General features: G+C 37.6%; 2 protein-coding genes across 2 annotated transcripts; both read left to right on the top strand.

The window, feature by feature from the left end:
* Positions 1-884: 884 nt before the first annotated feature.
* LOC141636621 (uncharacterized) lies at positions 885-1,418 on the top strand. Its single transcript, XM_074446750.1, has one exon. It carries the CDS (start codon positions 885-887, stop codon positions 1,416-1,418), a length of 534 nt encoding a protein of 177 aa, XP_074302851.1.
* A 2,696-nt stretch (positions 1,419-4,114) lies between these two features.
* Positions 4,115-11,834, top strand: LOC141642417 (uncharacterized). The gene is made up of 3 exons (XM_074451210.1): positions 4,115-4,454; positions 11,327-11,476; positions 11,572-11,834. Exons 1-3 carry the CDS (start codon positions 4,221-4,223, stop codon positions 11,650-11,652), a joined length of 465 nt encoding a protein of 154 aa, XP_074307311.1. The 5' UTR covers positions 4,115-4,220; the 3' UTR covers positions 11,653-11,834.
* The last annotated feature ends 1,542 nt before the right edge of the window (positions 11,835-13,376 follow it).

Raw genomic sequence — 13,376 nt, 5'->3', positions numbered from 1 at the left:
TAATGGGTAAGTTTGGGATTACTGTGAAAAAGAGGACAATGTACAAGGTCAGAAGTGTAGTTGTTCAGAAGGTGTTTGGGGGACATGAGGAAAGTTATAATTTTCTGCCTGCTTATGCTGAGATGATCAAACAGACCAACCCTGGTTCATGGGCACTTATTACATGGCATTCCCCTTACACTGACAGGTTGACCTATTTTAAGGGAATGTTTGTTAGCTTTTCTGCCTGGACAAAAGGATTCCTGAGAGGTTGTAGGCCAATAATAGGAGTTGATGGTTGTCATCTGAAGGGGAGGTTTAAGGGAATGTTATTGTCTGCATTATCTCTGGATGGCAACAATAACTTGTTTATCATTGCATATGCTATTGTTGGTAAGGAGACAACTGAGTCATGGAGTTATTTTTTCAGAAATTTGAAGATGGCATTTCAGAGGGAAGGTTGTACTAAGTGGGACTGGACTTTCATTAGTGATAGAATGAAAGGTGTTGAAAAGGCTTTATCAAATGTGTTCCCAACTGCCACAAGAAGAATTTGTGCTCAGCATTTGTACACAAATTTCAAGGAGAAATGGGCGGGGCCCTGGCTATCATGATCTGTTTTGGAAGGCTGCCAATACAACATCACCATTTGTCTTCAACAAAGCAATGGCAGGTATAGCTAGACTTTCTAGAGAAGCTTTTGCTTACTTGTCCAATGTTCCCCAACAATGGTCCAAACATCAATTTGATCCACTAACAGCTTGTGATCATAATACCTCAAACTTTGTTGAGTCTTTTAATGTTGTGATTAATGACATGAGGGCCAAACCAATTCTTGTCTTGATGGAAGAGATAAGACAATATCGATGAACAAGATAGCGAAAGAATTGATATAGGCCGAGGCTATGCAACCATATGATCCTACCCCATATGCAAAGGGTATTATTGAGTCTAATTGTTCAGACTCAAGGCATTGTAGAGTGATAAAAGCTGGAGGTGGAGAATTTGAGGTGGTTGAAGGTACCACAACTGCCTTTCCTGTAAATTTGAAGAATGAAACATGTTTGTGTGGGGCATGGCAGTGTGACTGGATACCATGTAAGCATGCATGTAGGGTCATCTATCACAACAAAGAAGAACCAATGCAATATTTGAATGGCTACTTCTTTGGGATGTGCTATAAGTTAACTTATAGCAATATCATGCACCCTATGCCTGATAAAGATCAGTGGCCTGAATTTCAGTTTCCTATGATCCAACCACCACTACAAGAAAGATCAGCAGGAAGGCCAGCTAGACAAAGAAAGAGGAAGCCTGATGAGAAAAAGAAAAAGAGAGGCAGCAGGTCCACCATCATCAGATGTTCTATTTGCAAGACAATAGGCCACAATGCAAGATCATGCCAAGGTGGTCCAACAAAGAAAGAAGAGAAGGACTGATGGTGCTTCAACTTCAACAAATCAACCTCCAATCTGATTTAGAAGTTAATGTGGTAACATTTTATTTTAGTTGCTGAAAACATTGGATTTAACTTGACTTTTTGTAGGAGTTGTAATTGACATTATAACTGTGTTTGTAATGTCAATTCCAACTTCTAACTACTCATTTTTTGGGTTAGATAAATGGTAACTCTTGGATAAGAATTGGCAAGTCTGTTTAGATAAGTTGGTTGTTAGTAAGTTGGCTGTTAGTTGTTGAACTAGATGAATCATGTAAGTTTTTGGGTTAAACTCTTGGATGCTTGGATGCCAATGAGGTAATATAATGCATGGAATTTGTTTTAGGTTTCAAATCTTTTTTTTTTTTTTATATCACAATGCTAGAACACTTATTTCATTATAATATAGACTAAAAACATATACATTATTATCCCTATTTTCAAACTCAATTGAAACTTTTTAGATAAATCTACAATTTCTCTTTTTAAGTCACAAATGATAGTTGTTTGTTCCTTGATTTCTTCTTAAACTCTTGTATAGCATTAGCATCATGAACTTGTGCGACTTCCTCACCAACCAACTCATTCATGTCTTCATTTTTGGGTTTGCACCATTGAAAGCATTCACATTCATCACATTTGTAGTACAATCTTGATGGATTTGCTGCCAAAGGTCCAGATGACCTTATGTTGAATCTCTTCTTACATTTAGGGCAATTTTTGTTATCAATTTGCACCCCTTTTGAATTAGATCTTGAATTAGATGATGATTGCATTATTATAGTAGGAATGTGTTTGTAGTAGTGTGTAAGAGTCATTGCTCCAAATATTAACATCAACTCTCTTTATATGCAATAACTAGAGTCCAACGGCTACTTTTCTAGCCGTTAGAGGTCTTTCTGGTAACAGGGGCATTTCGTGCACAATTCTCAAACCTCAAGGGTATTTGGTGCACAAATCTTAAACTTCAAGGGTATTTGATGAAAGTCATATTAGTTAGTTGTAGTTAGTTACAAATTTTAGTTAGTTGGATATTCAAAAGGTTGTTGGGTTTCAACAAACTTTCCCCCAAAATAGGTCAACAAGTCAATAACCCTCTTTGTAGTTTAATATTTGACAAATAAGTTAATGAAAAAGGGTAGATCGTGCACTAAAATGAAAGTTGAGGGGTACCATGTGCACAAACTTAAACGCAGGGGTACCACGTGAATTAAGCCAAACCTCAGGGGCACCACGTGAATTATCCCTAAATTTTATCTTTGGTACTCACAACGACGGGTATCAACTACTCTTAGCCAAGCATGTTTACCTGTAGAGTTCTTTTGCACGAATAACCAGAAAAGAAAATGCACTTTGTTGATATGACTTATAAGTAGTACGTTTAATCTCTTTAAGGACTAGTCATTTAGGGTCCGTTTGGATTGAAGGAATTGGAGAGAAGGGGAGGGGAGGGAAAGGGAGGGATTTAATTTACTTTGTTTGGATAAAAAATATGGGAGAAAGGAAATGGAGGGGGAGAGAAATGAGAGGACTTATTTTCTCTCCTATAGAACAAACTATAATCTTTCCAATGGTGGCAAGATTTGGAAAGAAAACATTATTTGAACCTCTAATTATATCACTAGCATCCTTCAATCCTCCATCCATTCTTCATCTCCCTCCTTCCTCCCTTTCCATTTCCCTTCATAATTTTTGTTATCCAAACATCCACATCCCATTTGCCCTCCCCTTCTCTCCCCTCCCTTCACCTCCCATCACTCCCCCTCCCCTCCCCTCCCCTTCCCTCCTAAAATTGTATCCAAACGGACCCTTAAACTTATCAGTGGTTCTTTTCAACTAACGCGGGGTGTTACATATAATACCATATCAGATACCTTTATTGGAATGAGCCTTAATCAGGGAAATTCACCTAATGATCCATCGTCTGTCAAATGGAACCTTACTTAAAACTCGCTCCTAGTCCGACAAAAAATCCGTATGTTTAAGTAGTCAGATGCCCATACAAGGATTTTGTACAATGTTAATTGAATTTGTCACCGCCTCTCGAAAAATGAACTATACCGTCTATGCCTATATCTTACCATAAATTATTGTTACAGATGGATCATTTTACGGTCAAATGTAACCAGAATCGTCCAACTAGTTTTAGAGCTTATAACAACTTCTTTCTTACCATAAATTATTGTTACAAATGGATCATTTTATGGTCAAATGTAACCAGAATCGTCCAACTAGTTTTAGGCTTTGTTTGGATAGGAAAAATGAAGGGAAAGGGAGGGGAGGGGGAATGAGGGAAGGGGAAGGAAGAGAAGGGGAGGGGAGGGAGAATGGAGGAGGCGATTTTCCCTCCAAATCTTGCCTATGTTGATGGGGAAATAATTTGCCTGGTAGGAGGGATTTATTTTCCCTCCCCTCTAAATCCCTCTACCATCATTTTACTAACCAAACAATGGATTTCTCATCCTTCCAATTCCCTCCCCTCCTTTTCCCTCCAAATTCCTCAATCCAAACACAACCAGAGCTTATAGCAACTTCTTTTATAAGAGTGATCACATTTAATTGTAAAATGGTCTCAAATCCCATTTTTTCAAAAATACCAAAATAACCCGTCTTAAAGGAGATCAACCGATATCTCACACTAACCAAGGGTAAAACAGTCAAAGACTTACCCTTCCACAAAAAGGTGACCAAAAAGAGCACGACCTCCCCAAAGTCAAAATTAGAAACCCCCTAATACAAAATTCAAAGTAAAGGCGTATTTTTTTTCCCATAAGTCTGTTACTAGAATTTGTAAGAGAAAATAATGTCGATATGTGTATGTTGTAGACCCATGATACGGATCGAACCCATGAAGAGGAGGAGCTTCAATGTCACATTTTCAGGAAGAAATCACCAAAACGGCGTCGTGTTGCAGTTGATGAGGTTGAGGTTGAGTTTTCGAGGTGTCAAGGTCAGAGCTTCTATGCTACAAGATTCTTCCTCACCTGATGATTCTCCTTTTGCCAAACGTATTGAACAAGCTTGGTTAATCTCTCAGGTATCTATGCTAGTATTCAACATTTTACCCTTTTATCTTACCGCCCTTTTATTTAATTTCAGTTGTTGTCGAATGATTTGTTTACCTTTGATTAAAATACGTCTAGAATATAGAAGGTAAACCAATGACCGAGACAAGGGATTACAATTTACAAAGATGTCCCATGCCCATGGCCTTTTGAGTTTTGAGAGTGGTGAAGGGGGATTAGGGGGCTGCGGGACGGGTTTTCGAGTATGGGGGAAAATAATTCTGGGCATTGGAGGATTTTGGTCTTGAGGGAGCCACAAAGGTGATTTTGTTGTTGACGGGATTTGAACCCAGGTCATGTGTACCATTATTCATGACTTTACCACTAGCTGACATCTGCATAGTAGTGGTCTGGTGGATCTATCTGATTAACCTAGATGGTGTGAAGTATGAAGCCAAAATAATTTTTTTTTCCTGTCGACCTGTCGCTGGCAATTCTAGCTCTTTGTTTGGAGCATTCTTAACATATTACTCCTTTCTTGCGAATATCAATCATGGAGTCACATTTACATAAACTATCGTTCTTAACATGGTTATTCTATTCACAATGGATCAGTAAGAATGTCACAACTTTAATGATAGTTCTTAAGATTTAGATGACTGATCTTCTGTCATTACCAGTTACTCATCTTTAACTCCCCTTTCGACTTCATCCCCACAATCATTATCATCCTCGCTATCATGACTATAATCATTGGTGTCAGTGTCTTCATATTCACCATCATCAGATGATAGTTTGTCAGAAAATTCATCATCACTATCACTAGAGTTCTGGATAAGAAAAGAGATTTGATGAGCTTGAATCTGAAACACATTCGTATTCAGTGACTTCTTTTGCATTATTATCTCTCTTTTCTTCATTGATTTCATGTGCTACTTCTTCCGTTGTCAAGTTCTCATAGAAAAGCCCACATGACAAATTTAAATGATTAATAGTAAAGCCTGTTTTATGAACAAAGCAAATTCAATACGGGTAATATTTACTTCATCATTACATTTTACAAACACCAGCTAAATATATTATTATATTGTTTCCAAGCTGAAGAAAAGTTTAAGGTTAACTGGTTAAGGACCCCTGCAATTTCATTTTAATTTTTGTTAACATTATTGTGTCTAAGTTGAAAAACTATTGAAATGCAGTTAAAATGTCTAACACAAGTATTTGTATAACGTGGTTTGACACAAGTAAATCACATGTTAATCGACAAATATATCCTATGTAAGAGCTGCTTTTAGAAACGATGATAACTTATGTTATGAATGTAAGTGTATTTGTTTTATAGTTTTACATGATCTTAGTGTGAAAATGGTGCCTCTCCTTCTACCCCACCTCCTCCTCAAAACCAAGAATCAGTCACTGTAGTAGGCAATGTAAGTAGATAAAATAAGCAAATAATCGAAACCAAACAAAAAGAAGAAAGCTCTACAAGCGGTTTTCAAAAGAATCTAGTTTTTCTTAGAAGGGGAAATTTTAAAAAATCGTGAAACCTAAACCTTGAAGTTCGAATTTATAATCAAGGAGAACTTGTTCCATGTTAGTAGCAGCAGAATTAAAGGCGAACCTTGCCTTTGATGCTATTGATACTGATCATCTTGACCCTCTTTCCTCTATTCAGCATCCCGAATCTCATAACACAACAAAGACAAAGTCTTTACCTGGAATAAGTATGGAAGAAAAACAACAGGAATCTAAATTTAGACACCCCCACCCACCCTTTCATGAGAGAAAAGAGCTTTTGTGGTGGGACCCTTCCAAAATGGCAAGGGAAGGCTTGCCCCACTTACACCCTTGTGGTGGGGCCCTTCCCCGAACCCTCGCCTAGCGGGGACGCCATCGTGCACTGGCCTGCTCTTTTATTTTTATTTTTTAATGTCATGTTGCTATAAGCACACCCTTAATGTCACACTGCTTTAGCTTTTCTCTATAAAACTTTCCGATGCATGTATGCTTCAAGATCCAGCAAACATACAACAAAAAAAACCAAGTGAATTAAGATTACCCATGTACATCAAGATTCCAACATATGTGGAGAAGAAAGAGGGTCCCATGTACACATTCTTTGTATGGACACAAGTTCCTTCTTCCTCCGAGAACCCACTCATCACCGACGACAACGTTACGTTTGCCGCCGCTCTCACTTCATCCACCTCCTACCACTCCTTTGTACCTGACCTCTTCTCCATGGCGTTAGAGACGGATTCCAAACATGCTACGCTGACTCCTCCACCAAAAACCTAGTACAAACGAGATAGCAATGTCAATTGAGGAGACAGTATGAGTAACCTCTAGGCCACCACCAAGTCACTTTGGAAACTCATACCTAGAATTGCACGGTAAAGTACTCCATAATAAACAAGAAAATTTACGTGAATATGAGTCATGACCTCATCCTCCTCATCACAAATCACACCCAAACCCCTCAAATTTACTAAAAAAACATAAGAACCCATGACAAAAAAATACAAAGAATTCGTTACTAAAGTAGAACTCTAATCAAATCAATTATAGTCAAATAATCTGGAGAAACTAATAGCAATAAAGAATCATACCTGAAAATCTCAAATAAGCACAATCGAAAGTCAAACGAAATCTTTGCTAGCTGTGTTCATCATCATCCTCATCCTCACCAGTCAGCACCATTGCTACCGGCACTGTCACTGCCTTCTAGCTGTTCCGTGTATTCCTCTAGCTCTTTTAATCTGAAAAAACTCAAATCATTGTAAAGAACACCAAAATCTCTCAAAGACACCCACCCTCTTCAAAATAAACGAAATAGTAACCGTTTTCGTCATGACCGTCATCTTCACCACCGCTGGTACCGTCAACATCGTCTCGTGGATCCTCCCCGTTCGTGTAGCTACATTTCATCATTCTTGCCCTTCTACTCCTGTAAACAATTTTGGTGATTGCCTTTGAAACAACTTCAATCACATTCTAAAAATTCTAAAGTATATGAAGTAAACTTGCAATGGGGGAATAGGCAGGATAGTCTCAATGGAGAAAGAGGTTGAATGAGTGTCGGGGAGGAAAATATGGAACCTGAGTGATCTCAATGGAGAAAGAGGTTGAATGAGTGTCGCGGAGGAAAATATGGAAACTGAGTGATTGACACTTGATTTAGAATGGGAAGGGATTAGTGTTGGCAATCCGTGCCTCGGGCTGGTGGGCGGCACGGCACGGCCTGGATTTTGGCCCGGCCCGGCCCGGGGCAGTTCTCGAGTGCCGGCACGAGCTCAGCACGGGCGGGCTTGAAGCGGGCTCCGACGCAAAACAATTGAGCCGTTAGAAATTTAGGAGCCGCTAATATATGGCTGTTACATGTTTTTTTTTTTTTTTTTAGTAATTTTCAAACTCTATAAATACCACCTTAACTCAATTCATTTCTTCACCATTCAATTCATCTCTTATTCTCTTCTACTCATCTTAATTCTTATAAATTACAATATTACAAGTTATAAATTACAATATAATTTATAAATATATAAAAATCTTATATAAAATAATTAGTTAATTAGTTATTTGGGTTTTGTTGAACCGGGTTTTATATAATCAAAATGTTGAATCGAGTACTCGGGTTCAAGCAAGGCTTCAATTGTTCATTCCTTCATTCCGAATTCCGATACCTTTGTTTGCATTTTCTAACTCTATTTTTATTATATTGTTTTTACTTTTGTTCGAGTTAAAATTAGTTAATTAGTTTTATTTACTTTTTAGTAATTATCTTTTAAAAATTAATTCATAAATATGGACTCACGAAACTCGTCTAAAAGGTCACGTCATTTACCTAGTGAGTCGGATTCATCTACTAGAAACCCCGAACCACAAATCCCGACGACCGCACCATTTAACATGAATCAATATAATGGAGGGGCGGATTCAATGCAAGTCGGAGATCAGTTTAAGGCATTCCCGACGATTGGGGGACGGTTGAAGGAATCTCGGGAATGATTAAATGCATCTCGAGCTTTCATTGAAGACGTGAGCGTTCATTGAACACGTTCCATATGCCTCATTCAATGTACGAGGTGGTTATCATAAATATTAGTCCGTATTCATTGTATTTACATTATGGTTCTTTTTATTATGATACGAAAAGGCAGCGGAAGTCGATATGACACGGTTGTAAAAAGAATAAGGGATAAGCGGACACCAAGTTAGACCTATAACTTGATGAACGAGATTGGCTAACCAAGACCTATTGGTTCCAATCGAGTAACAATTAGGAGTCGCGTCCTAATTAATCACTAGTTTTGGATTATCGCAACAATCCGAGTTTCACAAACAAACGTAACATACGTTTAATCGAGAGACACAAGTTTTTTTTTTTATTTCATCAAAATCTTAATTGTTTTAAAAAGATGGCCTAAGGCCTCTATTTATCCTACCGTACATCTCAAGGATATAATGAATCTAGTCCTAACATTATCGTGACTAAATACATTGTCTCATAATAAAAAGAACCATAATGTAAATACAATGAATACGGACTAATATTTATGATAACCACCTCGTACATTGAATGAGGCATATGGAACGTGTTCAATGAACGCTCACGTCTTCAATGAAAGCTCGAGATGCATTTAATCATTCCCGAGATTCCTTCAACCGTCCCAAATAATCGTCGGGAATGCCGGGAATGCCTTAAACTGATCTCCGACTTGCATTGAATCCGCCCCTCCATTGACCCGTATCCCAACCCGTATCATGTCATCTACCGAATCAAGGCAAGTCCAGGCACCCCATACATGCGAGAGAGTGCCTGGGGTTGCGTTGATTCAGTAAATGACACATCCTCGCATGATCCATGTTTGGAATGTGGTCTAAACCCCCCGTCATAAAAGGTAGTAGATTAGGCATTAACGGTATTGTACTAGGTCCTTCATAAGGTTGATTTTCATATATAGTACTACTAAATATATTCGGGGTCATTATGCGGGGGTCGGTTGATTGGTCGGGCCATTGCATGTTTTGCAATTATGACTCGGCGAAACCATTATATTGATTCATGTTAAATGGTGCGGTCGTCGGGATTTGTGGTTCGGGGTTTCTAGTAGATGAATCCGACTCACTAGGTAAATGACGTGACTTTTTAGACGAGTTTCGTGAGTCCATATTTATGAATTACTTTTTAAAAGAGAATTACTAAAAAGTAAATAAAATTAATTAACTAATTTTAACTCGAACAAAAGTAAAAACAATATAATAAAAAATAGAGTTAAAAAATGCAAACAAAGCTATCGGAATTTGGAATACCGGAATGAACAATTGAAGCCTTGCTTGAACCCGAGTAACCGATTCAACAACTTGATTATATAAAACTCGATTCAACAAAACCCAAATAACTAATTATTTTTATATATTTATAAATTATATTGTAATATTGTAATTTATAAGAATTTAGATGAGTAGAAGAGAATAAGAGATGGATTGAATTGTGAAGAAATGAATTGAGTTAAGGTAGTATTTATAGAGTTTGGAAATTATTAAAAAAAAAAGCATGTAACAGCCATATATTAACGGCTCCTAAATTTCTAACGGCTCAGTTGTCCATCAACAGCAACATTCAAGTTCAACGGCTACTAGTCTTCATTTTTCCGTGCTTATCCCGTGCTAGGCCCGGCGTGCCGTGCCACCCCGGGCCAGGGAGGGCCGTGCCTGGGCACGGACTTCTATGGAATTTTGCATCGAAGCCCGCTTCAAGCCCCCCCGTGCTGGGCTCGTGCTGCCTCGAGAACTGCCCCGGGCCGTGCCGTGCCGCCCACCAGCCCCAGGCATGGATTGCCAACACTAATCACTAGGAAGGGTGTATGGGAGTAGCTAGTTGTGGGGGTCACGTGAGGGGGCACTAGATTCACTATTGTAGGAATAGTGTCAAGGGGCCTTCTTGCTTATTAAAGTGTAGGGATTTATATATTGAGATTTTTAGAAACTACGCTTCATTTTAATAATAACTTCGTAATGGACTCAAAGACTAGTTTGCATACAACTCTTAAGAAATGTGAGACTATTGGCCGGCCCTGGACCCTGGTTACCTTGCATACTCGTGCCTAACACTACACTCGGACAAGTGCATGACATTTTGACACTTCTTTTTAAGCCAAGTACGTGAATTTTTTTGTAAGAAGCTGATCTTTACACTTGGACACACTCCTGTACGATATTTCTAAATGAGTATGAATAAGATAGGGTGGGACTGGGAGGAGCATGGTCATTTACTATGAAATTATTTCCGTAAATTGGTAGGCTTGTATTAAAGTTGGAATAAGAAAAAAATGGAAGCTCACATAACTGGAGGAAGCTATTTGAATGATCTTTTTTTTTCTTGTCGTCGGGAAGTCTACTAGTTTTTTAGTGCCAATCCATTAGGTGCAGCATTGCACATATCTGGAGGTTCAAGGCCAGGACATATAAGAATGACTACATCAATTGTCATATAACCTATTCTGTGGGAAATAATCACCGTCAGTCGTCACTTCCACATTATCGAGATATCACGTAGCATTGGACTGCTCATGAAGCCACTAGGATTTATTCTTTGGTCTTATATTTTTTTTACTTCGATATTTTTGTTCATCTATATTTTCCTATCTCGTAGTGATAGTTGAATAAGGCAATTCATCAACCATGTATGTCTGCTAGTTGTGTAGTCTAAGAATTAGTTGACTCCAGTCGATGAGAGGCCAATGGGTCATGGTGTTACAAGTCTACCCCAACTCATTCTGAATTATGTTGTGTTCACACTGCTATTTTGGACCTTGTCAATGTCGTCTAAAATCACCGCCTGCCCTTAGTGGTTTGTGTTTCTCATATTGTACAAACTGCTCTAAAACTTCTTTTCTTGCAGCAACCTACTCCCATTTCATGTTCGTCGTGCAACTCAAGAGGACATGTTGAATGCAAATGGTGTGCTGGCACTGGCTTCTTCATTATCGGAGATAATATGCTGTGTGAAGTTCCGTCTAGAAACACCAGTTGTGTCATATGTACGGGAGAGGTAACTTAAATAATCAGAGAACCTTACCTAGTTCCCTTCCGGTCTTCCCCCCCTTCCTTTTCTCAATTCTCATCTTTATAGTGTATTTGTGGTAGGGATCAACTCGGTGCTCAGATTGTCAAGGTACTGGATTTCGGGCAAAGTGGTTAGGAAGGCCACCAATCTACTCTGAATAGCTGTTTGTATGATCTAATAAGTTTATATAAATTTTTTTTAGCGGGGGTTTTGGGAATTGGGGCTGTTTCTTTTGTTAGTAATGTATTATGTATGTAATACTGTACAATGTAAGGGTTATAACTTCATTTATTTGACATTATTCTTGTCATTTGTTGTATATAAAGGTTTCTGACCCCAAATTTTTTGGTGCATATAATTACAATAAGAAAACCAATCCAGATCCTCTGTCCTATTATCGCTTTAATATGTTGACACCTCATCCTTAGATAATATTTACATACTTATTTTTAATATTTATTGCTTATGTATCGAATTGAGAGATAATGGGACACAAGATGGAACACGAAAATGGGACAGAGGATCCGGACTGAAATACGGAGTAACGTATATTGAGGCGAGTACAGGTCATATGGTAATAGCTTCGTTAATAAAAATTAATGTGGTTCCGATTATGCTTGAAGATATTTGAATTTTGATATCAGGTTTTCTTACTGTGTACAGTTTTATATGGGGTTTACCTTAAAAGGAGTAAAATTGAGCTTTGGCACATCTTGTTAAGATAGCCAATATATTGATGTATACGTTTAGGATATCACAAATTCTCATTATAGACGGACAATATTCGTCTATACGTATAGACGGATACCATTTCCCCTCACAAAATACTCATTTGCCATAAAGTGGGAAGCACATGGGCGTGTCCCACCTTGTCCCCCCTACCCATTTTATTAGAGGTATTTACCCGTCTATTCGCCTCACCCGTCTATACCAAGACCTATTGGATATCACCTATTGGATACCAAGTCCTATTGTTAGGATAAATAGATATGCATGAATATTGAGAATGTATATTTAAAATAGTTTGCTGGTGTAGATAGCTCCCTCTTGATATATTTTAAAAAGGGGTTTTACATATTTATCTTCTTAACGTGTGCCCTTAGAACACACGTTAGAAAAACCAGTAAGGGGATTATACATCCGATGTACTACCACCAGTTTATACTTTCTGAGCATTATAATAAAGTTTTTGAGCTTTGTTTTAAAAATTATAAGTCTTATTATAAAGTTTCTGAGTTCGTTTACTAAAACATTAAGCTCAAAAAAATTACAATAAAACTCAAAAACATTACATATAAACTTACATAAATTTGAGTTTTGATGGAAAAAAAATTAAAATCTAAATTATAAACTTTATTAAGCTCAGAAAATATACACATGCTCAAAAATAAATAGAATTGAGATAATAAGCTAAAAAAAAAATAGAAAAATGCTCAAAAACAAGTAAAATCAGAGGTAATACATTCGATGTATGTTCCTTTTTCTCTAGAAAAACCCTTTAAAAAAAATCATTACTTATATTTAAAATAAGTAAAACGTTTAGGGGTAGAATGTAGAAAATAAAAAAGAGAGGGATATAACATAAAAAACCGAAAAACTTAGAAGTATAATATAGAATTTCTGAAAAATTCACGTGGTACCCCTTAGGTTTATCACTTTACACGATATACCCATTTTTTCGAACCGAAAAACTTGAAGTGACCATAACTCGTACTTTTGAATTCAGAAGATGACGATTTTTTTTTAAACTGCTCGTCTTTCTGAGAACTACAATTTGAAAAAAAATCATTGCATTGGGGACCCGTGAGTAAGAAATATGACCAGTCAAAGTTTAATCAATCAAAAATACTAAAACATACTCCCGCCTATTCAAGATCAACCTCCC

The sequence above is a fragment of the Silene latifolia genome, chromosome 2 (assembly GCF_048544455.1).
Source record: "Silene latifolia isolate original U9 population chromosome 2, ASM4854445v1, whole genome shotgun sequence".
Classification (NCBI taxonomy): domain Eukaryota; kingdom Viridiplantae; phylum Streptophyta; class Magnoliopsida; order Caryophyllales; family Caryophyllaceae; genus Silene; species Silene latifolia.
The sequence above is the reverse complement of the archived record's forward strand: the minus strand, read 5'-3'. Positions and strand labels throughout refer to the sequence as shown.

Bases quoted from the DNA above. Each gene is read 5' to 3' on its own strand.
- LOC141636621 (XM_074446750.1), top strand. From the start codon at position 885: ATGCAACCATATGATCCTACCCCATATGCAAAGGGTATTATTGAGTCT.
- LOC141642417 (XM_074451210.1), top strand. From the start codon at position 4,221: ATGTCGATATGTGTATGTTGTAGACCCATGATACGGATCGAACCCATG. The intron at 4,455-11,326 runs GTATCTATGCTA...CTTTTCTTGCAG, and splicing joins AAGCTTGGTTAATCTCTCAG to CAACCTACTCCCATTTCATG. The intron at 11,477-11,571 runs GTAACTTAAATA...TATTTGTGGTAG, and splicing joins GTGTCATATGTACGGGAGAG to GGATCAACTCGGTGCTCAGA.